The sequence below is a fragment of the Cervus canadensis genome, chromosome 7 (assembly GCF_019320065.1).
Source record: "Cervus canadensis isolate Bull #8, Minnesota chromosome 7, ASM1932006v1, whole genome shotgun sequence".
Classification (NCBI taxonomy): Eukaryota; Metazoa; Chordata; class Mammalia; order Artiodactyla; family Cervidae; genus Cervus; species Cervus canadensis.
The window spans coordinates 90,206,701-90,234,304 of record NC_057392.1 but is presented as its reverse complement, the minus strand read 5'-3'; the positions used below and the strand labels follow the sequence as shown (position 1 = coordinate 90,234,304).

Here is a 27,604-nt window from a genome sequence, read left to right as displayed (position 1 = left end):
GTTTTTTTAATGTTGGGTTTTAAGCCAAGTTTTTCACTGTCCTCTTTCACATTCATTAAGAGGCTTTTTAGTTCTTCTTTGCTTTCTGCTATAAGGGCGGTATCATCTGCATATGTGAGGTTATTGATATTTCTCCCGGCAGTCTTGATTCCAGCTTGTGCTTCATCCAGTCCAGCGTTTTCCATGATGTACTCTGCATATAAGTTAAATAAGCAGGGTGACAATATACAGCCTTGACGTACTCCTTTCCCTATTTGGAACCAGTCTGTTGTTCCATGTCCACTTCTAACTGTTGCTTCCTGACTTGCATACAGATTTCTCATGAGGTGGGTAAGGTGGTCTGGTATTCCCATCTCTTTCAGAATTTTCCACAGTTTATTATAATCCATACAGTGAAAGGATTTGACATAGTCAATAAGGCAGAAGTAGATGTTTTTCTGGAACTCACTAGCTTTTTTGATATCCAATGGATGTTGGCAATTTGATCTCTGGTTCCTCTGCCTTTTCTAAATCCAGCCTGAACATCTGGAAGTTCACGGTTCACGTACTGTTGAAGCTTGGCTTGGAGAATTTTAAGCATTACTTTACTAGCGTGTGAGATGAATGCAATTGTGCAGTAGTTTGAGCATTCTTTGGCATTGCCTTTCTTTGAGATTGGAATGAAAACTGACCATTTCCAGTCCTGTGGTCACTGCTGAGTTTTCCAAATTTGCTGGCATATTGAGTGCAGCACTTTCACAGCATCATGTTTTTGGATTTGAAATAGCTCAATTTGAATTTCCTCACCTCCACTAGCTTTGTTCATAGTGACGCTTCCTAAGGCCCACTTGACTTCACATTCCAGGATGTCTGGCTCTAGGTGAGTGATCACACCATCGTGATTATCTGGGTCAAAGAGATATTTTTTGTATAGTTTTTCTGTGTATTCTTGCCACCTGTTCTTAATATCTTCTGCTTCTGTTAGGTCCACACCGTTTCTGTCCTTTATTGAGCCCATCTTTGCATGAATGTTCCCTTGGTATCTCTAATTTTCTTGAAGAGATCTCTAATCTTTCCCATTCTATTGTTTTCCTCTCTTTCTTTGCACTGATCACTGAGAAAGACTTTCTTATCTCTCCTTTCTATTCTTTGGAACTCTGCACTCAAATGGGTATATCTTTCCTTTTCTCCTTTGCCTTTAGCGTCTCTTCTTTTCACAGCTGTTTGTAAGGCCTCCTCAGACAGCCATTTTGCTTTTTGCATTTCTTTTTCTTGGGGATGGTCTTGACTTCTTCCTTCTGTACAGTGTCACAAACCTCCGTCCATAGTTCTTCAGGCATTCTGTCTATCAGATCTAATCCCTTGAATCTATTTCTCACTTTAGCACATAGGGAAGAAAAGTCATAAAACAAGGAACGTACGTTGATGCTGGTTTCCCCCAAAACGCAATTCCTGTTATGGCCACTAGAGCGTTTCAAAGATCAGAATATTGGGAAATTAAGGAATTTGATGGAGAAGGCAATGGCACCCCACTTCAGTATTCTTGCTTGGAGAATCCCAGGGACGGCGGAGCCTGGTAGGCTGCCGTCTGTGGGGTGGCACAGAGTCGGACATGACTAAAGCAACTTATCAGTAGCAAGGAATTAGAAATTGTAGAACATGCCTGGAAAATATGTTCACTCACTTAAAAGTTGCAAATATCGGGACTTCCCTGGTGGTCCAGTGGTTAAGAATCCGCCTTCCAGTGTAGGAGACATGGGTTTGATTCCTTGTTTGTGGGACTGAGATACCACATGCCACAGGGTAAATAATAAGCTTCCACCCTGCAACTAGTTGCAAATATAATCGCCTAATCGCCTATATTGCTGCTCTTTGTTTTTATATTGCCAGACTCCTTGAATTAACCCTTGTTAGGTCCTTGCCATCAGACTTATTCCTACCTTACCCCTGAGTTCTGTCAGGAACTCTTGGCTGCAAATGAATCATGTCTCAAGAGTTTGTTTATAGGTCAAATATTTACAAATGAAATTTTGCATGTTTTCCCACAGAGAGATAATAAGTGGTTATTGGTGCTGAGATTATCCCATGAAAACCTGACATGGAAGAACTGAGTATATATTCATTAAAACAAAAATACTATTTACGAGTTAATTTGTTAAAATTAATGCCAATATAAGAAAACAGAGTGAGAATTCTTTTTGAAAGTTTGAATGCTAACTTTTTTTTTTTAAGCAGACTTAAATGATGGAAGAAGAAGAAAATAATTTTAAGGAGATTTCTAAATGCTTTCAGTTATTTTTCTGCACTTTAGATACTCGTTCTGTGCTCCATACACATAAACTTGTCTTCTCTTCCTCAATTAAATTAACACTATTCTCAAATTCTACCACAGTTGAGGTCACTGAGTTTTTATCAATGAAACAGAGAAGGAAAGAAAGATTTTTCCTAAGATCACAAAGCACAAACTGGATGCATGAGGGAATGAGAAAAAGACCATTTCAGAGAAAAAGGTGTACATGAGATGGACAGAGAAAGAGAGAAAAGGGGAAGTAAAGCAAAGAGACCGTGGAACTGGATCGGAGCCATCACAGCCAGGGCGCCATCTCGGGTTTGTTTGTTTGTTTTGTCTGGGGAGGGATGGGACCCTTGGAAAAGGAAATCAGTGTGTAGTCCAGAAATAGTTGCAAATTAGGCACTATGTGACTTGGGAATGCCTCCCCAATTCTCTTAGGAATTAAGTTCCCTTTAGAAGAAAATCCAGCTGCATTTTTGAAGTCTTAGAAGACCTGGCAAAACAGAGCTGTTTGCATTCACATTTTCAGGCAAAATTACTTCTGGGCAGTTTTGTTTATTTGTTTATGTTCAGTAGAAACTAAACAGGTCAAATCCTAAAATTGTGGTATCACCAGAGAGACACTTTTATTGTGCCCAGTTGGCTTTGCTTTTCTTCTTCCCAGCAGGGGTGAATGGTACCCTCTTAAGGAGTTTAGAATCCCAGCCTTGTCCCTCCTCTTCCAAGCCCGCAGTCATATCATGGAGACAATTCAGGCATACTTATTGATTGAAAAGAATACCTTTGGACAGCAAAACTCAAGCATGCGTTTGCATTTAAACACTGGCAATGAAAGACTTGAGAATTTAGTGTCTGATAATATTGACCAGAGCAGAGAAGTGATCAGCCTTAGACATAGAAGTGGGTGTGGGGGTGGGGTGGGGTGGGGGGGGAGAGTGCAAAATGAAAATAGGGAGTTCTTGTTCAAAAAATAAGAATGTCGAAGAGGTGATAGCAAAGCGTCAAACCAAGTGCTCGGCGTCTTCACATCCTGGGCCCTGCACACCCGCCCAGGTGGTGCAGCCGTGATGCCAATCCTGCAGAGACGCTGTGAGAAACCGAATTCCCTCTGACCTGAGAGAAGTGTCTACTTTGGTTCTGGACATCACCCTGTGCCCTGGAGAAAGGGGTGGTGGCTGACTCTAACAAGGCTGCTGCAGAGGAAGGGAAGATTTTTTTTTAGATGAGTTTTGGGTTCACAGCAAAATTGAGGTGATCCCCCACCACAGTAGTACATTTGTTACAATTGGTAAATGCCTTGACACATAATTGCTCAAAGTCCATAATTTACATTGTTTCACGCTTGGTGTTGAATATCCTATGGGTTTGGTCACAGGGGCAATGACATGTATCCACCATTATAGAATCATACAGAATAGTTTCTCTGATGGGAAAATCCTCTGTTCTCCACCTGTTCATCTCCCCACTCTCTCCCTGGCAGCCACTGATCTTACTGTCTCCATAGTTTTGCCCTTTCCAGAATGTCATATAATTGGAATCATACTGTAGGCCACCTTTTCAGATTGGCTTCTTGCACTTAGTAATAATGCATTTAAGGTTTCTCCTTTTCCTTATGCCTGCCACGCCCACCCCACTTCAGGTATGTCTAGGAGGCTTCAGGGGATGTCTGATGTATGGTCAGCAAATGAATTCACTCTTGCCAAGTGTTGCCACTGCCTCCACTTGCCCCATAAGTCTTCTGATGAGTGCGACCTTTGCTGAAGACCCCACCGCCTGCTGGCACCTGAGACTGCTCCACCAGGCTTGAGGTTGCTTTCAGCATTTGTGCGTATTTAGCATATCAATCCTGAGATGCTAGAGCTTCATCATACCATACGTAGTAACCCTGGGTGAGATAGAGAATCTCTCTCCTTTTTGCATTATATTCTTTTGGGAGAGAGTTGTTAAAAACTCTCTGAGCCACCAGTGCTTCTGGGGGTCCAATGTCGTGCTGCATTCTTAGAGTTTTAGACCTATTAACTTATTTTGAATCGAGCTGGGCTGGCTTGGGGATGCAATCTGAGGGACAGTTCTTATGCTCCAGTTGGAATCATCCTTCCCCCAGAGATCTGTGCTTTGTTGCTGCCTGGGCTCTATGTCGTTTGGCTCGTTCTCTTTTTTTTTTTTAATTTTTAATTTATTTATCTTTGGCTGTACTGGGTCTTCCTTCCTGCACTGGTTTTTCTCTAGTTGCAGAGAGCGGGAGCTAATCTCTAGTTGTGCTTCGGCTTCTCATTGCAGCACCATCTCTTGTGGCTCCCGAGCTCTAGAGCAGAGGCTCAGTAGTTGTGGCACGTGGGCATATGTGGGGATCTTTCTGGATCAGGGATCAAACCTGTGTCTTCTGCACTGGCAGGCAGGTTCTTCCACTGAGCCACTAGGGAAGCTCTGGTGCATTCCCTTGAAATGCGTTATTTCCCAGAAGGATTCACCCCATGGCTCCCCCACCCCCACCTACAATCCACATGTGTTTACTTGCCAACCACACCCCACATGTCTGAGCCCCAGCAGTGAAAAATGAGATTTTCCATTAGCCTACTTTTTCACATCTCCTTGTTTCCACTTGAAATATTTTCTTATCCTATAGCGATCCTCTTTTAAGAAGTCTTTCCTCAAGAACCCACAAGTCTAGTTATTCCTTGTGCCCTGTTCTTTAAAAAAAAAATATTTTATCTATTTGGCTGTATTGGGTCTTAGTTGCTGCACGTGCGATCTTCTGCTGAAGCGCTTGGACTTAGCTGCCCTGTGGCACACGGGATCTTCGTTCTCTGACCAGGAATTGAGTCTGTGTCTCCTACATTGCAAGGATGAAGATGAGATGGTTGGATAGCATCAGTGATTCCATGGACATAAACTTGGGCAAACTCTGGGAGACCATGAGAGACAGGAAGGCCTGGCATGCTGCAGTCCATGGGGTCACAAAGAGTTGGACATGACTTAACAACATTGCAAGGGGGATTCTCAACCATTGGACCACCAGGGAAGTCCCCTTTGCACCGTTTCTATGCTGTGTCAAAGTGGTTTATAATGATTGTCTGCATCTTCATGTTGTATGTGACCTCCTACCTTTAGACACTTCTTTCTTCAGTCATGCTCACGGTTACTACATCAGGCTTCCTTAGTGCTTTGATAATGCTGCCAATCTTCAATAGCTCCCATTTTTTTATAGGAAAACAATTTAAACTGCTTAGCCTGGCATTCAAGAACTTGCACAGTCTGCGCCACCTACATTTCCATTCTGGTTTCCCATTCATCCCCTAACGAAACCCTCTCCAGCACGGTAGTCATGTAACCACCCCTCTTCTGGCCTTTATTTACATTCTCTTTTCTTCTTCACTATTTAAAATTGTTACCATCTATGACATGCACACATTTAAACATTATTTGCTGTGTTAGTAATGAAATAAATAAAAAATAATGAAGGTAAAGCCCCAGGCACTCAATAGTAGTCGATATTATTTGTTCTCATCTTATTCTCACTATTTCAAGAAGTCCACAGTTACCTGGACTACAAGGACTAATGACAGTTCTTGCCCCTGCCAATCTCGGCTAAAAACAGAAGAGTCTGACGTAGTAATAACTGATTACAGTGATGCATAATGACTAGCTACGAGGTCAGAGCTGAGTGCCTCGGGGTATAGTGCAGGAAGGGTTAAGGGTAAACTTCACTGAACAGTGAATTGGCCTTGAAGAGTAAATAGAAACTTTTTTCTTTTTCTTTGTAAAAGTTTTACACATTTCATTTTAGATTTATTCTAGGAAGTATTTGTAAAAGATAGCTTTTTAAAAACTTTGTTGCTGTTGAGTCGCTAAGTTGGGACCCTTTTGCGACCCCATGGACGGTAGCCCACCAGTATCTATGTGATTTCCCAGGGAAGAGTGCTGGAGTGTGTTGCTATTTCCTTCTCCAAGGGGTCTTCTTGACCCAAGATTGAATTCACATCTCCTGCATTGGCAGGTGGATCCTTACCACTGAGCCACCAGGGAAGTGTTTTTTTTTTTTTTAATTACATTTTAAAATTGTTGATGAAAGAGTGTGCCCTGCCCTCCTCCTTGTCTCACTAAGATATTTGACTTGTTTTAGTCAGAGTGAGCTGAAATAACTATTCAGAAATGTTTTCAGACTTTCACTACATTCTTAAATTGGGAAACAAATTTTGATCATGGGTTTCATTCAAACTGTTGGATATGAGAAACTGTTGTTGTTCAGTCACTAAGTCATGTCTGACTGTTTGCAACCCCTGAACTGAGGCACACCAGGCTTCCTTGTCCTTCACTATCTCCCAGAGTTTGTTCAAACTCGTGTCCACTGAGTCGGTGATGCCATCCAACCATCTCATCCTCTGTCACTCCTTCTCCTTTTGCCCTCAATCTTTCCCAGCATCAGGGTCTTTTCTTATGAGTTGGCTCTTCGCATCAGGTGGCCAAGGTACTGAAGCTTCAACTTCAGCATCAGTTTTTCCAATGAATATTCAGGACGGATTTCCTTTAGTGTTGACTGGTTTGATCTCCTTGCAGTCCAAGAGACTCCCAAGAGTCTTCTCCAACACCACAGTTCAAAAGCCTCAGTTCTTCAGCACTCAGCCTTCTTTATGGTCCAACTCTCACATCCATACATGACTGCTGGCAAACCATAGCTTGGACTATATGGACCTTTTTAGGCAAAGTGATGTCTCTGCTTTTTAATACGTTGTCTAGGTTTGTCATAGCTTTCCTTCGAAGGAGGAGGAGTCTTTTAATTTCATGACTGCAGTCACCATCCATGGTGATTTTGGAGCCCAAGAAAATAAAATCACTGTTTCCACTTTTCCCCCATCTATTTGCCATGAAGTGATGGGACCAGATGCCATGATCTTAGTTTTCTGAATATTGCACTTTAAGCCAACTTTTTCACTCTCACCATTATCAAGAGGTTCTTTAGATTCCTCTTTGCTTTCTGCCATTAAAGTGGTATAATTTGCATATCTGAGATTGTTGATTGGCAATCTTGATTCCAGCCTGTGAGTCATCCAGCCCAGCATTTTGCATGATGCACCCTGCATAGAAGTCAAATAAGCAGGGTGACAATATACAGCCTTGACATACTCCTTTCCCGATTTTGAATCGGCCTGTTGTTCCATGTCTGGTTCTAACTGTTGCTTCCTTTCCTGCATACTGGCTTCTTGGGAGACAGGTAAGGTGGTCTGGTATTCCCATCTTTTTAAGAATTTTCCATAGTCTATTGTGATCCACACAGTCAAAGGCTTAGCATAGTTAATGAAGCAGAAGTAGACTTTTTTTGGAATTCCATTGCTTTTTCTACAGTCCAACAGATGTTGGCAATTTGATCTCTGGTTCCTCTGCCTTTTCTAAATCCAGCTTGGACATCTGACTCATGGGCATACACATTTATTGAGAACTAGAACTCATACCTGATGCATTTCATTAATTACGATATCTGGGCTAAATGATCCCGAATGACTAAAATGTATTAATTCTGAGGCTTTATTTTTCAAAAATATGGCCAAATTTTCCATTGGCATTCCCAATACTCTTCCCCAAATCCTCTGAAGCCCAGGTACTACAACAATTTTCCTAAAACCCTCTTACTGAGACCCTCCTTGATTTCCTGTGGTGTGTGCTGCACTGGATAACAAACGGAACTTTAAAAGTTCCTGGTGTAATCTTGACCTTAAGGTTTTCTCTGACGGAACCTAAAACAGATATCAACCAATGGCAATGGATTCCTTTTTACTTTGGTTCTGATTTTAGTCCTTTTTGTGTCCCCAATTTCTTGGTTGCAGAAAATAGGCTTCATTTAGCCTCTTTGACATTCTCTGAGTTCCAAAGGGCAGACTCAAAAGGTTGCTAACAGGGAAGTTAGAGATGCAGAAACCAGAAAAGTGCAGTCCAGAAACGGCGCAGGGTGGTGGCCCAGTGGTTAAGATTCCACCCTGCAACGCAGAGAACTGTGATCCCACATGCCTTAGGGCAACTATACTGGAACGCCACAACTGCTGAGCCGTCCTGTGACAACCGGAGAGTCCTTGAGCTGCACTGAAAGGTCCTACACGACGCAGTGAAGATCCCAAGTGCCAACACTAAGACCCGATGCAGCCAAGAGAAAAAAAAACAATCGCGCAGTCACAACAGTGTGGTCTTGGGAAATAGGCAGAGACTACAAGGCCCCTACTCAGGTGGAGGATGGTAATTTAAGGCTGAGCCCAAGATTCCTGGTACACCACCGTTACCTCACCACCAGCCAATCAAAAGAAAGCCACCCACCCTGAGGCCTCACCCCAAATTTTGTCTGTAAAACTATCCCCCTAACCATCAAAGATTTCAGGCTTTTAGGCACAGGCACTCACCCCTGTGTATTGGCGCGTTTATAGTAAATGCCACGTTTTCCTTCCCTGCCGCCCAATGTCAGTAGCTTGGAGTGAGCAGACCCATTTGGTTCAGTAACAATCTGAAAAATTAACAATAAAAATAAGTACTAAGACAGGATAAATTTGAACTCTGGATATTTTGGTACTAAGCAATATTTCATTTTTTACGTTGGGATGATGCTATTGTGATCAGTTCCTGCTCCTCTCCCCCCAACTCGTTATTTTTTAGATCTACACCCTTAAAAATCTATAGATGACGTTACTTGTCTCCTACTCTCTTCCCTTTGGGAAAAGCAGTTAGAGCTGTACTACAGGCAATTAAGATGGTCAAAATGCCAGTAACTGTCAAGGGCTGTTAATGAGTAAGGTAATTATTCTGTTCTATATGATTTGGGGAATTCCCTGGTAGCTCACTTGCTGAAGAATCTGCCTGTACTGTAGGAGGCCAGGGTTCAGTCTCTGGGTCGGGAAGATCCCCTGGAGAAGGAAATGACAACCCACTCCAGTATTCTTGCCTGGGAAATCCTACGGACAGAGGAGCCTGGCGGGCTACAGTCCGTGGGGTCGCAAGAGTGGGAAACGACTTAGCGACTAAAACCACAATATGATTTAAGTTTTCCAAAGGGTTTTGTTTGTTTTTTTTTTTTAAGATTCCTTTAGGAGAGATCAATATTGCAAGGAAATTAAAACAAAAGGCCATAGCGCGCGGCCAGAAAGAGTGAAGCATTCCTGTTCGGAAGGCAGCTGCTGCTGCTGCTAAGTCGCCTCAGTCGTGTCCGACTCTGTGCGACCCCATAGACGGCAGCCCACCAGGCTCCTCCGTCCCTGGGATTCTCCAGGAAAGAACACTGGAGTGGGCTGCCTTTCCTTCTCCAACGCATGCATGCATGTTTAGGCGCTTCAGTCGAGCCCGACTCTGGGCGACCCCATGGACGGCAGCCCACCAGGCTCCCACGTGCACAGGATTCTCCAGGCAAGAGTACTGGAGTGGGCTGCCTTTTCCTTCTCCGCTCGGAAGGCAGGGGCTTTCTCTCTTAGCGCCCACACCTGAATCAAGACTGTTAAACACGTGTTCTTAAACGTCTCGGGGAGGTCAATGTCTGCATTAAACTGTATGCAGACCCCGGCTGTGTCGCGAGCTTCCGTTAGCAGGCTCCTCTGGCGTCGCCCCGGCAGCAGGTCCCTCCCTGCCCCTCTCCCCGGCCCGGAGCCGCCCGCGCCCACCAGCCTGGTGGGGCCGGACAGTGAGACGGGTCGCGCTCGCTCCGTCGCACGGCCTGCGCCGCGCCGGGGAGCGCATGCGCACTGCGGCTCCCCCGCTCGACCTTGGCGGATCGCGTTTGCGCGGTGGCGATCAGTTCCCAGCACCCGCTCGGCTCTGGGCTGGCCGAGGTCTCAGCGTGAGGGCGGCCGAGCTGGCTGGCTGCTTTAAGATGAGGCTTCTGCTGCTTCTGCTGGTGGCGGCGTCGGCGGTGGTCCGCAGCGATGCCTCGGCCAACTTGGGCGGCGTGCCTGGCAAGAGGCTGAAGATGCAGTACGCCACGGGGCCGCTGCTCAAGTTCCAGATTTGGTGAGTAGGTGCGCCGGCTCCCGGCCGCGCCTCTGCTCGGCTCCTCCGACTACGCGAGGCCCCGGATCCGCGGCCTAGAAGGCTGACCCTTCCCCAGCCCGGAAGAACGGCGCCAGCCGCCTTCCGCCGCCTGCCTCCTCCGGGTCTCTTCCCGGGGATGGCCTGGCCGCCCTCCTTGCCTCCAAGCGCAGCCGCTCACTTTGGTTTTTGTGTTTTTTTGGTTCCTCGAATGAATGGAATGGAGATTGGGGGCAGGGGGATGGTCAATACTGAAAGGCGAAGGCGTGGGGACACTTGTCCGTACGGAGACCCGGTCGGCGGCGTCACGCCACGGCCGTCCGGCTGCCTTGCGGAGGCGGGTTATGTATGAGTCGGCGCGGTGTCAGCGCCGGAGCTCCAGCGTTTATCGCTGGGTTCGTTTGCCTCTCGCCTTCCGCGGGTTGCGCCTGGCGGCCTCGCTGCCCGGCTAGACGAAGGTTAACTTGGGTCATTGGAGGGATCCCTCGAGGGACAGACGTCTTTTTCTCCAGGATCCGCCGAACTGACTGTTGGATGAGGGAGTAGGGATTCTGATAGCTGATGGGCTTGGATGGAGAAGCTGATTCTCCGTTTGCAATTTCCAAACTGTTTTTGAAAAGGAACACGTTGCTCTTCTGACAAACGTTCACTCCCAGACAACTGCATCTTCTCCAATCCCCATACTCCCGGGAGTTCCTTGCCCTGGCATCTCTCTCCACCTTTCAGATCTCTTGGGCCTTAAGAGAAACAGCAAAAGCAATCCCTCATCCCCCCAAACCCGGCAGTTTTTGACAATTTTCTGTAAGTTTGTTGTTACCTAGTTAAGTATTGGAAGCAGAATAGCAATGCATGCGATAAGGTAGGTGGTGTTGGGGAACGTTTGAAAGGCTCCGATGAAAAACAAAAACCAAAATTGTAACATTGTAGAAATTAGAATCCTGTATCTCAAAAGATCCCCCCCCCCTCTCAGAAGAGGGTAGTCAGATTAGTAAATCTGAAGAATCCTGTTATTTTTGAATATTGGTGTTGGCCTTAATGCATTTAAGATCAGTTTTTTCAAGCTTCATGTGTTAATATAAGTGTACTAAAATTTAGATTTTCTGCTTATCCAATTAGCTTTTTGCTCAATCTTAAAGACTAAGCAAATCTTCAAAATTAAATCAGTTTAAGTGACATTTAAAGAAAGTCAGAAAATAAGATTTTTGAAGTGAAAACTAAAACCTTGCTGCTTCTTTCTGATTGGAAAAAAGCTTCCTGTAGTGTTTACTGTGTGTCTGGCGTATATCGTTGTATATCATCTTTCAAGTGATACTGTAAATGGGAATTTTGGCTTGACCGTTCTGGCTCCCCCCTCCCCATCCTTTTTTTTTTTTTTGAAAGTGGCAGTCTTCTTACTAACTTATAAATATTATTAAGGATTAAGTGTGATACTTTTGGATTTAAGTAGTTAAAAAAAGACTGCATTTTCCAAGTTATGTAATTTTTTCTATTTCTTATCTCTGGGTTTCATTTGTGCTTTTCAAAAATATTCTTTTAAAGTTGCTTATATTGGTTTACTTGTCACAATAATTTAACAAATGTACCTTCCTCTTAGGTACACAGCAAAGTTTTGAAAATGTATAAATAAATGTAGGGGAAGGCATTCGGTTCTTAAAATTAAACTTCAAAAAAGTCATAAGTACTTCAGTTGAACTTCTTTTTAAAAAATTATTTAGTTATATTTGGCTGTGCTGGGTCTTGATGGCTGCACGGGCTTTTCCTTGGTTGTGATGAGCAGTGACTGCCGTCCGGTTGCGGCGTGCGGGTGTCTCTTGCGGCGGCTTGTCTTGTTGCAGAGCCCGCGAGAAGGGCCGGCGCTTCAGTCGCTGCGGCTCCCGGCTCTGGAGCACAGGCTCGGTGGTTGTGGCGGGCTTAGTTGTTCTTTGCCCCGTGGCATCTTCCTGGGTCGGGGATGGAACCGGTGTCTCCTGATTGGGGAAGCGGATTGTTTCCCACTAGGCCTCCAGGAACGCCCTCAGTTAAACTTCTGTTACTTAGTTTTTGTTTCCTTTTATTCTTTAAGCAGAGAAGTACAGACTTGTCCTAATAAATTCTTTTGCAGTCCTCCTAAGCATGTTACATATAAAATGCTTTCTTTGCTCTAAAAAAACAAAGATCTGTATAGGGCAAAAAAAAAAAACACCTGTTAATATGCCCTGTGCCCTTTTGTGACCCAGCAGTCCCACTTCTGGGCATACACACGAGGAAACCAGAATTGAGAGAGACACACGTACCCCAATGTTCATTTCAGCACTGTTTACAATAGCCAGGACGTGGAAGCGATCTAGATGTCCATTGGCAGAGAATGGATAAGGAAGCTGTGGTAAACATATACACAATGGACTTACTCAGCTATAAAAGAAAAGAACGCATTTGAGTCAGTTCTAATGAGGTGGATGAAACTGGAGCCTGTTATACAGAGTGAAGTCAGTCAGAAAGAGAAGCACCGATAGTATATTAATGCATATATGTGGAATTTAGAAAGACGGTAATGACGACCCTGTGTGCAGGACAGCAGAAGATGCACAGATGTAAAGAGCAGACTTTTGGACTCTGTGGGAGAAGGGGAGGGCGGGATGATTTGAGAGAATAGCATTGAAATGTGTGTGTTACCACATGTAAATTAGAGGACCAGAGCAAGTTCAGTGCACGAAGGGGGCACTCAGGCCGGAGCCCTGGGACAACCCAGAGGGACCCCGGGGTGGGGAGGGAGGGGGAGGGGACGGAGGGGGAGGGGGGCGGTTCAGGATGGGGGCACATGCACTCCTGGCTGATTCATGTCGATGTGTGGCAAAAACCACCACGATATTGTAAAGTGATTATCTGCCAATTAAATAAATAAATTAAAAAAAATACGCCCTATGCCCTACCAAATGCAGGTAAATTTAGCCTGTTTGTTACTTTTCCCCCCTGAGACTCATCTGTATATAGTAAAGTTAATATTCAGTTTCTGATTTTGGTAGAATCTCTTGGGCATTTATTTGCAGGTTTGTTTGGGAAAGGAAGGAAGCTAAGACGAGGATAAATCTGTGAAAATTCTTTTAATTCCATTTAAAATCGAAGTACTATAAAGTGCAACTTTTCATTGATTACCAGTGTTAACAGAGAACTCTTTTTTCCCAAACTTTAAACTTGTGTTTTTCCAAACTTTAACCCTTTTGTTTTGTGTTGGTGTGTAGCCGATGAACAGTGTCCTGGTGGTTTCAGGTGAGCAGCGAGGGACTCAGCCGTATGTACACATGTATCCGTTCTCCCCCAAGCCCCCCAGGCTGGCAGGTGACATTGAGCAGAGTTCCATGGCTATACAGCAGGTCCTTGTGTTATCCATTTTAAATACAGCAGTGTGTACATGAGCTATTTTCCCTTCCTTTCCATTTCTTTTGCCTTTTATCATTTTATATTTATTATGAGTACTCTTTCTTTAACTCAGTATATCATCTGTTAATTGTCGCACTTTTGTAATTGCTAACAGAACAAAATAATGCAGAATGGAATTGAAGGGAGAGAGACCAAGCATGCAGAGTAGCTTCAACAGACTTCCTGTCCTGTTTTCATGTACTTCTTCAGTAAATCCTCATTCAAGACCCGCTTGTGCCAAAGGCTAAACACAACTTGGTGAACAGGGCAGAGGTGGCTCCTCTCAAAGCCTCCTGAGAAGCACAATATAACTGAATGTTTGGTTTATTACATCAGTCGATCAAGTCATTGAATTAGATGCCTTTAAGGATGTTGCATATTTGGAGGAAAATTTATACTGTTTACTTGGATGTTTAGGCATTAAGCATAAAAAAAGAAGTTTTCTGATCAGAACTTAAAATTCCTTTATCACATTTTTTTCCTGTGATTTTTGTATAAATGTATTCTGACAGGTACTGTTTGGAGTGTTTGTATGCATGCTTTTTTCCTCCCATATATGTGAATTAACATGTAATCATACAACATAGTATCAGTTGTTGCAGGTTTTTTTTTTTTACAGTTGTTGCAGTTTAAAGAGATTACTATCTGCATCTCTTCATGGTTAATACTTAGTCAACATTTGACAATTGATTTACTCAGAATAGTAGATTAAAGTTAAGATTTCAAAACGTAAGCAGAATGCATCAGAATTTTCCAATTTTTGTTAACGAACCTGCTGCTATAATTTTAGGACAACCAATTTCTAAATGGAGTTTTAAGAGATAAATGAAACAATTACTAGAAGACATTTTAATTTAAATTTATGCCAATTTAACCTTGCTTTCATAGTATGGAGGTAAGAAAATAAAGACCAAAGACTGATTTGGATGTTAATATCGATCAAGATTAGTAAAATGCTGAATGGAGGAAATCTGAGAAATTGTGAGTTACAGTTTTTTAGACAAATATTTGTATGTTTAACAAATAGTTGAGCCCCAAGTCTATGCTTTGTTTGGTGCTGGGAGTTCAGTTCAGTGCTCTCATAGATGTTAAAGGCAAGACTAGAAGGCAGTCATTAATCCATGGCAACACATAAAATTCCCGTTGTGTTAATTGCAATAGGAAAGTAATATAGTATGAGAGATACCTAGTCACAGGATCAGGGAAGGTTTCTGTGAGAAAATGAACTTTGAACAGATTTGAAGGTTACAATATATTTAGGGAGCATTTTTGAGCAATGGAAATAACACGTTCGGTGGCCTTATAGTAGGAGAGAACATAATTTCTTGAGGTCAAGGCTCCTGACCTCAAAGACCAGGCAGAAGGTGGCGCAGACCCTGGGAGGTCTGAAGGGCCCCGTTAAGGGGAAATCAGCAGGTATCAGCGTGGGAAAGACACTGTGTGTGTGTCAGTCGCTCCGTCGTGTCCGACGCTGCGACCCCATGGACTGTAGCCCACCAGGCTGCTCTGTCCAGGGATTCTCCAGGCAAGAGTACTGGAGTGGGTTTCCATGTCCTCCTCCAGGGGATCTTCCTGACACGGGGATCGAACCTGGGTCTCCTGCAAGCATCCTGCAGGCGGACGCTTTACCGTCTGAGCCGCTAGGGAAGCCCCTTACAGGGGACAGCAGATAGCTACGGGGAGACGGTTTAGGGGACTCCTGAAGTTGCCCAGGCAGGAGACAGTGGTGCTCGGAACAGAGGGTGCTGGTAGAAGTACAGGTGCAGTCTGAGGTCTTTCTGAGAGTCAGTTAGTTCCCAGGGATGACATGTTTGAGGCCCGGAGGTGGCCTGGAATGAGAGGTGTCAGAGGTGGCTTCTCGGTTCTGGAGCGATGTCTAATGATAAATGGTTAAAGGAGAGAATAGTTTTTTACAGATTTGTGTGTGTGTAGTGGGGGGAATGAAAGGGGAGGAATCCTGAATCTTTTCTTTTTTTTTTTTTTTTTTTTACTAAAGTGTAGGTTATGATGTTGTGTTTAAAATGTAAAGTGATGTATATATTATATATATTTTCTTTTTCAGATTCTTCCCCATGATAGGTTGTTATAACATGCTGAGTGTAGTTTCCTGTGCTCTGCGGAAGGTCCCTGTTGATCTGTTTTACATTCAGTAGTACATATGTGTTAATCCCAAACTCTTAATTGACCACCTCCCCATCCCCTTTGGTAACCATAAGTTTCTTTTGTTTGTTCAGTTTTAAAACTAAAAACAGAGCAGCCAGGGCAAAATCCTACAGAGAAATTTTCATCTCTCCCAAATAGTCAATAGTAACTGAAACTAAAAACTTAAATTGCAGGGATTATATTTCTCCAAACCTAAGATATGATAGATTGTAAGATAACAGGTATTATATTTCTCAAAACCTAAGATACGATCGATTGTAAGATACACCATTATTTTATGTGGCACTCAGAAGGGGAAAAATATGGCCATTTAAAACTGTGACACACGAATGATGATGAGATAAATTTTGGTTTTTAGAGAGATGCTGAAAGGGAAGAATGTACTGCTTGGGAACAGTGAAATAAAGGAGTAATAGGAAGTTGATCCAAATAGCAGGGTAGTGGTAGAGCGCTATAGAGAGAAGTAAAACGGGAGCTGTCGCACCTGCCACTGTGGTGTATGTTTAAAGATACATAGAATTTAGTCATCATTTTGTTTTGACCATTTTGAAAATAAACAGCAGGAGCTAACTGACTGCTGGGCATATAATAGTTGTTTCTTCTTAATAATGAATGAAGTACTTCAGTTCAGAGCATTTAGATATAAGTAAAATATGAATGGTTTTAAGGTTTTATCTCCTCTTACAGAAAATTGGAACATTGTTTCCTTACAGTTTGCCATTAAGGTAAGTGGTAGCCAAAATCAAATTTAATATATCATTTAGAAACCTCATACATTTTGAATGGTGTAGTTACTGGGAAACTGAGCATTTACTGGACCAGCAGTTTGGAGGTCTAAAAAGGTCTGCCTTTTTATCTTCTGAATGACTTAGGGGAAAATTATATATCTCTTTAGCTCTCAACTTGTTCTTCTGCACAATAAGGATGTTGGTTGTATTCCAGTTACTTCTTTTTTATTTATTTTTATTTTTAAAAATTAATTTATTTTAATTGAAGGCTAATTACTTTACAATATTGTAGTGGTTTTTGCCACATTGACATGAATCAGCCACGGGCGTACATGCGTCCCCCATCCTGAACCCCTCTTCCACCTCCCTCCCCATCCCACCCCTCTGGGTCATCCCAGTGCACTGGCCCTGAGCATCCGTCTCATGCATGGAACCTGGACTGGCGATCTGTTTTACATATGATAATATACATGTTTCAATGCTATTCTCTCAAATCATCCCACCCTCGCCTTCTCCCACAGAGTCCAAGAGTCTGTTCTTTACATCTGTGCCTCTTTTACTGTCTCGCATACAGGGTCATCATTGCCATCTTTCTAAATTCCATATATATGCATTAATATACTGTATTGGTGTTTTTCTTTCTGCCTTACTTCACTCTGTATAACAGGTTACAGTTTCATCCACCTCATTAGAATGGACTCAAGTGCATTCTTTTTAATGGCTGAGTAATATTCCATGGTGTATATGTACCACAGCTTTCTTATCCATTCATCTGCCAGTGGACATCTAGGTTGCTTCCATGTCCTGGCTATTGTAAACAGTGCTGCGATGAACTTTGGGGTGCACGTGTCTCTTTCAGTTCTGGTTTCCTCGGTGTGTATGCCCAGCAGTGGGATTGCTGGGTTGTATGGCAGGTCTGTTTCCAGTTTTTTAAGGGATCTCTACAACTGCTACTTCTAATATTCTATTAAGTACTGTTGAGAAACTTAAAGGAAAAAGGTGAAAGCATGTATGTGTGTCTCATGTACATCTTTGTCACTTAAGAGTGTAGTTGGAGCCCTCTGGTTCATCTGATTGATATTTCCTGTTTTCTGGAAGCTTGTTGCTGAACCACGAAAAGATGCCGGGATTCTTTGCCTCCCGAGGAGAATTCTTCAGTCCGGGGCCAGAGACAAGGCTTGATGGCTGAGAGCTTTTGTGTAATAGAATTTTATTAAAGTATAAAGGAGATAGAGAAAGCTTCTGACATAGACATCAGAAGGGGCAGAAAGAGTACCCAGTACCCGCTTGCTAGTGTTAGCAATGGAGTTATATACTCTCCAATGAATCCAAAGAATGTCTGGAGGTTGTAAAGACCTCACCAGACCTACTCCCATAATTTACCTTTCAAGATAACAGGATTAGCCAGAAGGTTTAATCCAGAGACTGTCCTCAGGCAGGATTCATTATTTTTATATAATCCTAAGGAATGTAGAAAGAAAAAAAAAATTGACCTTTCTTCCTCCTTGAGAATTCCAGACCCCTCTCTCCTTGGGGACCCCTAGACTTCTTATCAACCTGCCTAGGAAATGACTCTCATTTCCAAAAAGGAAAATCATGTTTTCAAATACTTTATCTTGATTGAGATGCAGCCTGAAATTGATCAGAAATCGTGGCCACATAGATTTTAGCAAGAACTGATCATCAAGCCCTTAGTTTTTTTTTTCTTTGTTTTTTGATTGAAGGACAATTGCTTCACAGAATTTTGTTTTCTGTCAAACCTCAACAAAGCCCTTGGTTTTTAATGCCCCCTTTTTCATACCACTTTTTTCCCTTTCTGTTCAATTTTTAGGAAGATTTTTTTTTTTTTTAACTGTAACGTTTAAAAACCAGTGGTCTGGTAGGAGAGACAGACATGTAAACAATGTTACAGTAAAACATTGTGTTCTGCGTGTTCTAAAATAAGTCTTAAAAACCCAGAGGGAGGAAAGATTACCTGTTCAGGAGGCTGGAAGGCTTTGCAGAGAAGGAAATGAAATCTTGAAGGGTATGGGGAGCTCCTTCAGGAGATACAGAGGATGAGCTTTCCTAGCTGAAGGAAGGACGCATGCAAATGAAGCCTGACTCAGCAGAGAGGCAGAGCAGAGAGGAAGCAGGGAGAGCTGGACTCAGATAATCTGTTACAGACGCCGCAGTGTATCTGCTACTGCGTTTAGTAATTTATTGTTTATTGTCTTTAATGTTACAATGGTAACTTCAGTAAATAAACCTTTGAAAGCTTTACTTACTGGCTTTCAGCTTGAAAAAATTAAGATTATTGACTTGATGCTGAAAGGGTGGAGAAGGCAATGGCACCCCACTCCAGTCCGCTTGCCTGGAAAATCCCGTGTATGGAGGAGCCTGGTGGGCTGCAGTCCATGGGGTCGAGAAGAGTCGGACACAACTGAGTGGCTTCACTTTCACTTTTCACTTTTCACTTCTATGCACTGGAGAAGGAAATGGCAGCCCACTGCAGTGTTCTTGCCTGGAGAATCCCAGGGACGGGGGAGCCTGGTGGGCTGCCGTCTATGGGGTTGCACAGAGTCAGAAACGACTGAAGCGACTTAGCAGCAGCAGCAGCAGATGCTGAAAGCTTAGCTTCTTTGTACACTGGTGCTGAATTGAATCTCAAAGACAGCGTTTTGGGTGAAGTAGAAAAGGATCTGCCTTCCCTGGGTCAGGAAGACCTCCCGGAGAAGGAAGTGGCAACCCTCTCCAGTATTCTTGCCTGGGAAATCCCATGGAAGAGGAGCCTGATGGGCTAGAGTCCATGGAGTCGAAAAGGAGTCAGACACAGCTTGGCAACTGAACACATCAGCAGAAAAGAATAGTCTTACCGGCTTGCCGGGCAAAGGAAGACGGAGCAGACTCCTGCTTTGTGTCCCAACCCAGGGGGATTTGCTGAGTTTCATACAGTAGTTCAGGATGGGGTTGCTGACAGGATTAGGGTGGGTGCAGGGCCCCAGGTGGTCTTGTGGAGCTTCTCTGGTCTCTTAAATCTCACCTCAGCTGGTTTCTTGGATGCTCCTTTCCTTATAAGCAACTGTTCCATCTGCCCTTTGAAACTCAGGGAATGTCCTGGAGGTTAGAGTCTTGGCTATGAGAAACAGAGGACAAAAAGGCTTCTGTGCCCAGGAGCCCCACAAGTTCCCTCTCGGTTTCACTCTGAAAGTAACTTGTTTGTTGTAAAAATAATAAAAAGAGGAAGTATATAGAAGAAAATGAAAAACCCTTGTAGCTCTTTGATAACATTTTGAAGAATCATCCTTCAAGCTGACTCTTCACACAGGCACATGCTATATTTTATATTAATGAGTTCATAGTTCATAGTTGTATGGTTTATGAAATTTGCCTTCCCCTCCATCACTTACCCATTTATATCACTAAATACTGTTCTGTATCAACAGGCATCATATTCCATAAGATAGGTATTCTTTTTGTGTTAGTCACTTAGTCATGTCCGACTCTTTGTGACCCACTGGACTGTCCCCCGCCAGGCCCCTCCGTCCATGGGATTCTCCAGGCAAGAGTACTGGAGTGGGTTGCCATTTCCTTCTCCAGGGGATCTTCCTGACCCAGGGATGAAACCTGGATCTCCTGCATCGCAGGCAGATTCTTTACCATCTGAGCTATAGGGAAGTCGGCTACTCAGTCTTTTGTTTAAGGTTCATGTTTGCCCTGATTGTCCTTTTTTTAGAATGTGTTTATTTTTGGCTATACCGGCGTCTTCCTTGCTGCGCACAGGCTTTCTCTGGTCTCTGTGCACAGGCTTCTGGCTGCAGGGGCTTCTCTCGCTGCAGAGCATGGGCTCTGGGGCACGTGGGCTTCAGCAGTTGTGCTGCCTGGGCTTACGGAATCTTCTCAGACCAGGAATTGAACCTGTGTCCCCTGCATTGGCAAGTGGATTCTTAACCACTGGCCCACCAGAGAAGTCCTACGTTGGTCCTCATTTTCCATACAGTTACTTTGTTTAGGTGACTGTCAGTTATCTAGTGTACTTGTCCAATTATTTCCATAAACTAAATCCGTAGAAGTAAAATATTATGATTACATTAATGGGTATCACATTTAAAATTTTGACATAGTTAAACTAGGTAATACTCTTACTAGAAGATCTTAAAGTGAGTTGGGTTTTTTAGAATTCACTAGTTTATTGCTCTGTAATTAGAGAACGTGACATTTGCTGTTATATTTTATTCCACGGACATACTGAGGACTGAGCCCTGGGAGACAGCCTCTCATCAACAAGGGACTATTACCAAGAGGTAGGGGAGGAACCAGGAGTTTTTGCAGAAAAAAAACAAAACAAAACAAATGGTTATCAGAGCATCAGAAGATTACTGTTAATGAAAGAAGAACCTCTCAAGTTAATGAATTTAGTGCTCTTCTACATATTGGAGGTTGCATGAGTTTGGGCTTACTGAAATTTCTTTGATATGTACTTTAACTGTCTATGTCCTATATCCTATTTTTCTCCATCCTGAATCCCCTCAGGGTGCGAAGCTGGGGGCGTCTGCAGTGGCTGATGGCTTAATGGTTGCAGCATCCTTTGCTTACTGAGATAGCTGATGACATTCTTCATCCACATACTTATTGGGCTTTCTTTGTGACCAATTGTGATCAATTGTTGTAAATATTCTGTGGTCTCTCAGGGTGTTTTCTATAGGAAAAAAACCTGGTTTATCAACAAACTCCCTCTATTGATGATACTACTCAGATCTGTAATTTTTATGTATTATTCACCTGTTACTGATTCAGTTTTCCACCCATCAATTTTCTTCTTTTAGGGCCTCAAAATATATATATTTTTTTAATTCTGCTTTTTGGTTTCTTACAGTCCTCCCTTATCTCTTTTATCATTCTTTTTTTCTTCTTGCAGAATATTTTTGGATGTAGGCTTTTATTTTGAATCTTTTTTTTTTTTTTTGCTGTTTCTACTCTTTGAATTTGTGACAGTTTTTGCATAGTCCCTCAGGTGTTTCACTTTTTTCATTCCTGTTTCTCAAGCAAGACAAGGAAAACAGCTTCAGATATTATCAATGGATGAATTGTATCCTCTCCATTAGACTGTTACCAACTTACTCTTTTCTTCATTAGAATGTTGCCGGCATCGCAGCAGCATAGATCTTTGTCTGTTTTGCTTTGTTGCTGAATATCTAGAACCTGAAACCATGACCTGCCATCAAGCAGTATTTATCGAAACAACGAATACAGTCCCGTGCTAGTCCACTCGCGCCATGGCATGACCTGTCTTCTCCCGCTCACCCCCACTTGAAAGTTTCTAAGTGGAGTGTTGAACGGCGCTTTCTCATATTGTTCCTTTCAGGTGGGCTTTTCCCTGGTCAACCTCTACTTCAATTTGGTGGCTTTCAGGCGCAGAATGTGATGCATGTGAAACGTCAGTTTTGAATGTACTCCACACTCAGTAACCTTTTTTACCTGGCTGCCATCTTTACTGGCGGGGCTCACCTTCCAGAATTCATCGTGCTATCGTCCGTCATCTTCCTGCTGCTCTCGTTTCTGAGATACCCCTACTACTTCTCCTGTTGGTGGTTTTCTTTCTAGGGTTCCTCTTTGTGGTTTTCTTTCTAAGGTTCCTGGTCTTTTTATTGAGTTTATTCTAATTACCTGAAGTCAGTCTACAACATGCTGCTGAAAGCGTGAGAGAGGCAGCAAAGCAGCTTGGAGACACCTCTAGTTTGGTCAGTGAATTAGCATAGAACACTATGTTGTTGTTGTTTTCCTAATCATTCTGATAACTTATAAAAATGCACTGAGGATGAACTTTATGGATGTGAATTACACCTCAATTTAAAACAATGTATTGAAAAGAATAAAAGCATGGAATTATGTGAAATATTTTAAGTTGAGACAAAAATTCTTGCATAATACAGGTGAGTTGCCATTTATTGAATGCTTTCATCAAATCACTTTTACTGAGTGGCTTCATACCTTATAAATCTGTTGATGAGAAATGCTTTCCAGATTAAAAAGAGAAAATCCCTTCCCCACAAAGAGCTGAGGAACTTATACAGTTTATTAGTTCTTTATGGACTGCTGCTGCTAAGTCGCTTCAGTCGTGTCCGACTCTGTGCAACCCCATAGACGGCAGCCCACCAGGCTCCCCCATCCCTGGGATTCTCCAAGCAAGAACCCTGGAGTGGGTTGCCATTTCCTTCTCCAATGCATGAAAGTGAAAAATGAAAGTGAAGTCGCTCAGTTGTGTCCGACTCTTATCGACCCCATGGACTGCAGCCTACCAGGCTTCTCTGTCCATGGGATTTTCCAGGCAAGAGTACTGGAGTGGGGTGCCATTGCCTTCTCCATCTTTATGGACTAGTCTGCAGCAAAAGATTTCCTGAAATGTTATGCCAAAGATACAGGGAAACTAGAAACTAGTGACCTCAAGAAAAAGACAAAAAATAAAGAGAATAAAAACAGATCACTTACCGAATTTTAGGTTTGTGAAAGCTTTGGAATAAACTCAAGAAACCTGGAATCTTAGAAGCTTTTGTTAGCTGTTGTATTTTGTAATCCCAGGTGTTTTTACCATGGTGGCCACTGCAGTGTTCCGAGAGTTAGGCAAGTGGAAGAGACATAATTTGATTTCATATTTAATATCGTTCTTAAACCTGGTAAGCTCATACCTGTTTAAAAGTTTTGCAGCTTTTAAAAATCCTGAGTGAATTCTGGTCTCCATTTTGATCTTCAGTCAGAGTGTGTATGCACTCTTTTTTTTTTAAATTGAAATATAGTGCAGTTGATTTACAGTATTTTGGGTGTACAGCATAGTGGTTCAATTATTTTTTTAGATTTTTTTTCCATTAGAGGTATTACAGCATAATGAATATAGTTCCCTGTACTATACAGTAAGTCCTTGTTGTTTATCTGTTTTATGTATAGTAGTGTTTATCTGTTAATTGCAAGTTGCTAATTTATCTCTCTCCTACGTTTTGCCTTTGGTAATCGTAGGTTTGTTTTCTCTGTCTGTGAGTCTTATTTTTGTTTTTTGCATAAATTCATTGGCATTGTCTGACTTAACTTCACTTAGTATGATAATTACCGGGTCTGTTCATATTGCTGCAAATGGCATTGTTTTATTCTTTTTCCTGGTTGAGTAATATTCCGTTGTATATAGGTACTAAATTTTCTTTATACATCCATCTGTCAGTGGACATTTAGGTTGCTTTCATGTCTTTGCTATTATAAATAGTGCCGCTATGAACACTGTGTAAGCATTCTTGTTTGTAGTTTTTCTTAGAAAGCATTTATCAGGTTTGTCTATTCACCCCAAATATCTTGTTTCTTATATGGTTTATAGAAGCCCTTGTTCAGATTTCATTGCTTAAAGCACTTAGTGTAGCAGGAGATGCACTAGACAAATGCCTGTTACTAGTTTGTCTACTGAACAGAACAAGGAGAAATAAAGATTACGTCTAAAAATGCAGTTTTCAATGATCACTGAACTATTGGATTGTTGATAGTTAGAAGACATGCTATTTACCAAATACCTTTCTGATCTTCTGGGTTCAGCACAGGGTAAATATTAGTTGGAATTCTTAGAATGCAAGTAGAGAAACCGAATTTAAACCGGTTTAAACAACATATTTGGAAATCCGTTTAAAATTGCTAAAAGAATAGTACAGAATCCAAAGACAGGAATGCACCTGTGCCTGAGGATGGGCTGACATGTGAGACTGAACCGTCTGAGAGGACTCTGTTCACTCTGCCCCTGGCTCACACGCGTACTTTTCTCAGTAAAAAATTTAATTGTTTTCTCTTTGAAGATTGATTTATCTCCTCTTCCTAGTCCTTTTAAAAGATTACCCCTCTCTACCCACAATGCTGCTGCTGCTGCTAAGTCACTTCAGTCGTGTCCGACTCTGTGTGACCCCATAGACGGCAGCCCACCAGGCTCCCCCGTCCCTGGGATTCTCCAGGCAAGAACGCTGGAGTGGTTGCCCTTTCCTCCTCCAATGCGTCAAAGTGAAGAGTGAAAGTGAAGTCGCTCAGTCGTGTCCGACTCTTAGCAACCTCCCACCAGGCTCCTCCGTCCATGGGATCTTCCAGACAAGAGTACTGGAGTGGGTGCCATTGCCTTCTCTGCTACCCACAGTAGCTCTGATTAAATGTTCACCTGTCTGGAGAGAGTTACCTTTTAAACAAATACTTATTTATTTATTTGACCTTGCCAGGTCTTCAGTCTTTATCGCTGCATGTTCGCTCCTAAGTTATTGTCCTTTAGTTCCCTGAGCAGGGGTCAAACCTGGGCCCCCCCTGCATTGGGAGCACAGATTCTCAGCCACTGAACCACGAGGGAAATCGTGATAGTTACTTTTTAAAATCCTGGTTCTTCCTTTTTAGACAAGGCACTCAGGTCTTCCTGTGGCAGGTTTGCATTTCTAGAACATCAGGTACTGGCAGGAAGTTGAGTTTTATTGTATAAACAGGAGCCAATCCTATGTGTTGGATGATTGGAGGGGAGATTATTCTAAATAAAAGGGGGTGGGGTGGTAAGTTCAAGAGATGCAAGAAATAGAAAGAACTCACAAGGTTTTATCTCATAACAATAAATAGCTGAGATTTTGCCCTGTTTTCCTTTAGTAAGGAAATAGGAGAGGTGGGATTTGATGTAAGCAGGCATTTGACTACAGTTATGGGCAGATGTTGGTGTAGAAAAGGAAAACTGGGATGGTTGGTACCATGAGTTAGACTGAAACATGATGGACTGAAACAAGCACAGAATGTATTTGAAACAGCATGGCCATTCCTAAGTTTCCTTTCTATTCATCACAGAAGGATCATCTAGTTTGTATGCAGGTTCTGTCTTTTAGAAAATTGATCTTTGAAAAGTACTATGTGAAATATTTTAAATTTAGCCATTGCAAAAGTTGCTTCTTATTGTAAGGTATTTTTGTATTACAAGGAAGAGATTTGCAAAGTGATTATATGTTTAGTTGCTAAGTCGTGTCCGACTCTTTTGCGACCCCATGGACTATAGCCTGCCAGGCTGCTCTCCATGGGATTTCCGAGGCAAGAATACTGGAGTGGGTTGTCATTTCCTTCTCCAGGGGATCTTCCCAACCCAGGGATTGAACCCAGGTCTCCTGTGCTTCCTGCACTGCAGGTGGACTAATAGTCCCATGGTTTAACTTACTTCTTAAGGACTTTGGTTCAGGGGCGGAAGGAAGAGGCAGCAGCTACAACATGTTTTGAATATGTTCACATACTTATTTTGTTGAAGGTATTCTATGAGTTACATAGTTTTACTCACTGACCCAGAAAGAGTGCAAAAGTTGAAAGAGCTGGGTGTGGTGGTAGATGGGAAGTAATTACTGACTCCTTACCACGTGTGCCTTTAATTTGACATCTCTCGTACCTCGATAAACACTGGATATGTTTTATTTTGGGAAACATCTGTCAGCAATAATGATTACTATTTCAAAACAATTTGAACATTTGGGGGAAGTCATTATATAGGAAAAAAGTTACTTGTGTTTTCTTCACAGATCTGAAGGCAAATATAGGGAGGAGTGTTTATTTATGTATGAGTAAACTTGTCTAAGAATATGTTGTCAGTCTTGTAAATTGCTTCATTTTTCAGAAATAAATGTACAGTGTTTTGTTTTGAGATATAACAGTTTTAGGTGTACAGTGTATTGACTTGATATTTGCATATATTGCAAAATAATCACACAATAAGTCCAGTCAACATCTGTCATTATAGACATAGTTACATTGTTGGGGTTTTTTTTTCTGTGCTGAAAACTTGATTTCAAGAGCTGCTCTCCCAGCTACATTCATATATGAAATACAGTATTATTAGTTTATAGTCACCATGTTGTACATTATACATCCCCATGACTTATCCATTTTATAACTGGAAATTTGAAGAAAGTTACAGATTTAAAGTCCTTTTTAGATGTCAAGACTATGGGTTGATTCAAGATTATGGTGTGGAGTTCGATACAAAGATCTGAGACTTTACTGAGGAGTTGGGACCAGGAGAACCAAGGATAGACAGGTTGTACAGAAAGCTAACAGTAGCCAGAAAACTGGGTGACTGGGAGGAGTCTAACCTGTGTGTTGCCTGTACTTAGACATTCCTCTCTAGCTGGGCCTCTTGGGGCTTCCCTTGAAGAAGGGTTGGAACTCCTAGAGCAAACATGAGGATTGTTGGGGCCCACAGGCTTAGTTCTCCCAGAGGAAGAATCTGTATCTTCATCAGAAGAACCTCAAGAGACCTCTGCTACTTTATGGGTCCTTGATTGTAGCCTTGAAGTAGCAGAGATTTGTGGACACAGAGAAAGTTAGCTCTTACACCATCTAACTGTTTCGTTGAGGTTTAATGGAAAGGGCCTAGGATCTGAAATCACAAAGTCTGTGTTCCAGTCTCAGCCCTGACTAAGGGGGACTATACCTGAAGTCACTTGATCTCTCTGGGATTCAGTTTTTTCCTCTTCATCTATAAAAAAGGAAATTTCAACTCAAATAGGTCTCCAGCTCTCAAATACTGCATTAAAAGTTAGATGTCATCATTTCAGATCTTCAACTCCATTGTAAATACTGATGCAAACTTAGGCATTGAAATCACGTGGCATTTCTTGGTTTCAAGGCAGTTAGGTGTGTAAGTTGTTGCTATTCAGTCGCTTAGTCTGTCTGATTCTTTGTGATCAGGCTTCTCTGTCCTTCACTATTTCCTGGAGTTTGCTCGAATTCATGTCCATTGAGTTGGTGATGCTCTCTAACCATCTCATCTTCTGCTGCCCTCTTCGCCTTTTGCCTTCAGTCTTTCCCAGAATCAGGGTCTTTTCCAATGAGTTGGCTCTTTGCATCAGGAGGCCAAAGTGTTGGAGTTTCAGCTTCAGCATCAGTCCTTCCGATGAATACTCAGGGTTGATTTCCGTTAGGATTGTCTGGTTTGATTCCCCCATTGACTGGTTTGAACTACATGCACAGTGTAAGAAGGTACATAAGTGCTTTACATTATTTTTGTAATATCTTGAAAACAAAAGCAGCATTAAAATTCTCT

General features: G+C 42.4%; 1 protein-coding gene across 1 annotated transcript in view; it reads left to right on the top strand.

The window, feature by feature from the left end:
• Nucleotides 1-10,001: 10,001 nt before the first annotated feature.
• SELENOT (selenoprotein T) overlaps nucleotides 10,002-27,604 on the top strand; it is a 29,298-nt gene continuing 11,695 nt past the window's right edge. The window contains exon 1 of the mRNA XM_043474029.1: nucleotides 10,002-10,249. Within this exon, the coding sequence (XP_043329964.1) occupies nucleotides 10,113-10,249 (137 nt within the window). The 5' untranslated portion in view covers nucleotides 10,002-10,112. The remainder of the gene's footprint in view (nucleotides 10,250-27,604) is intronic.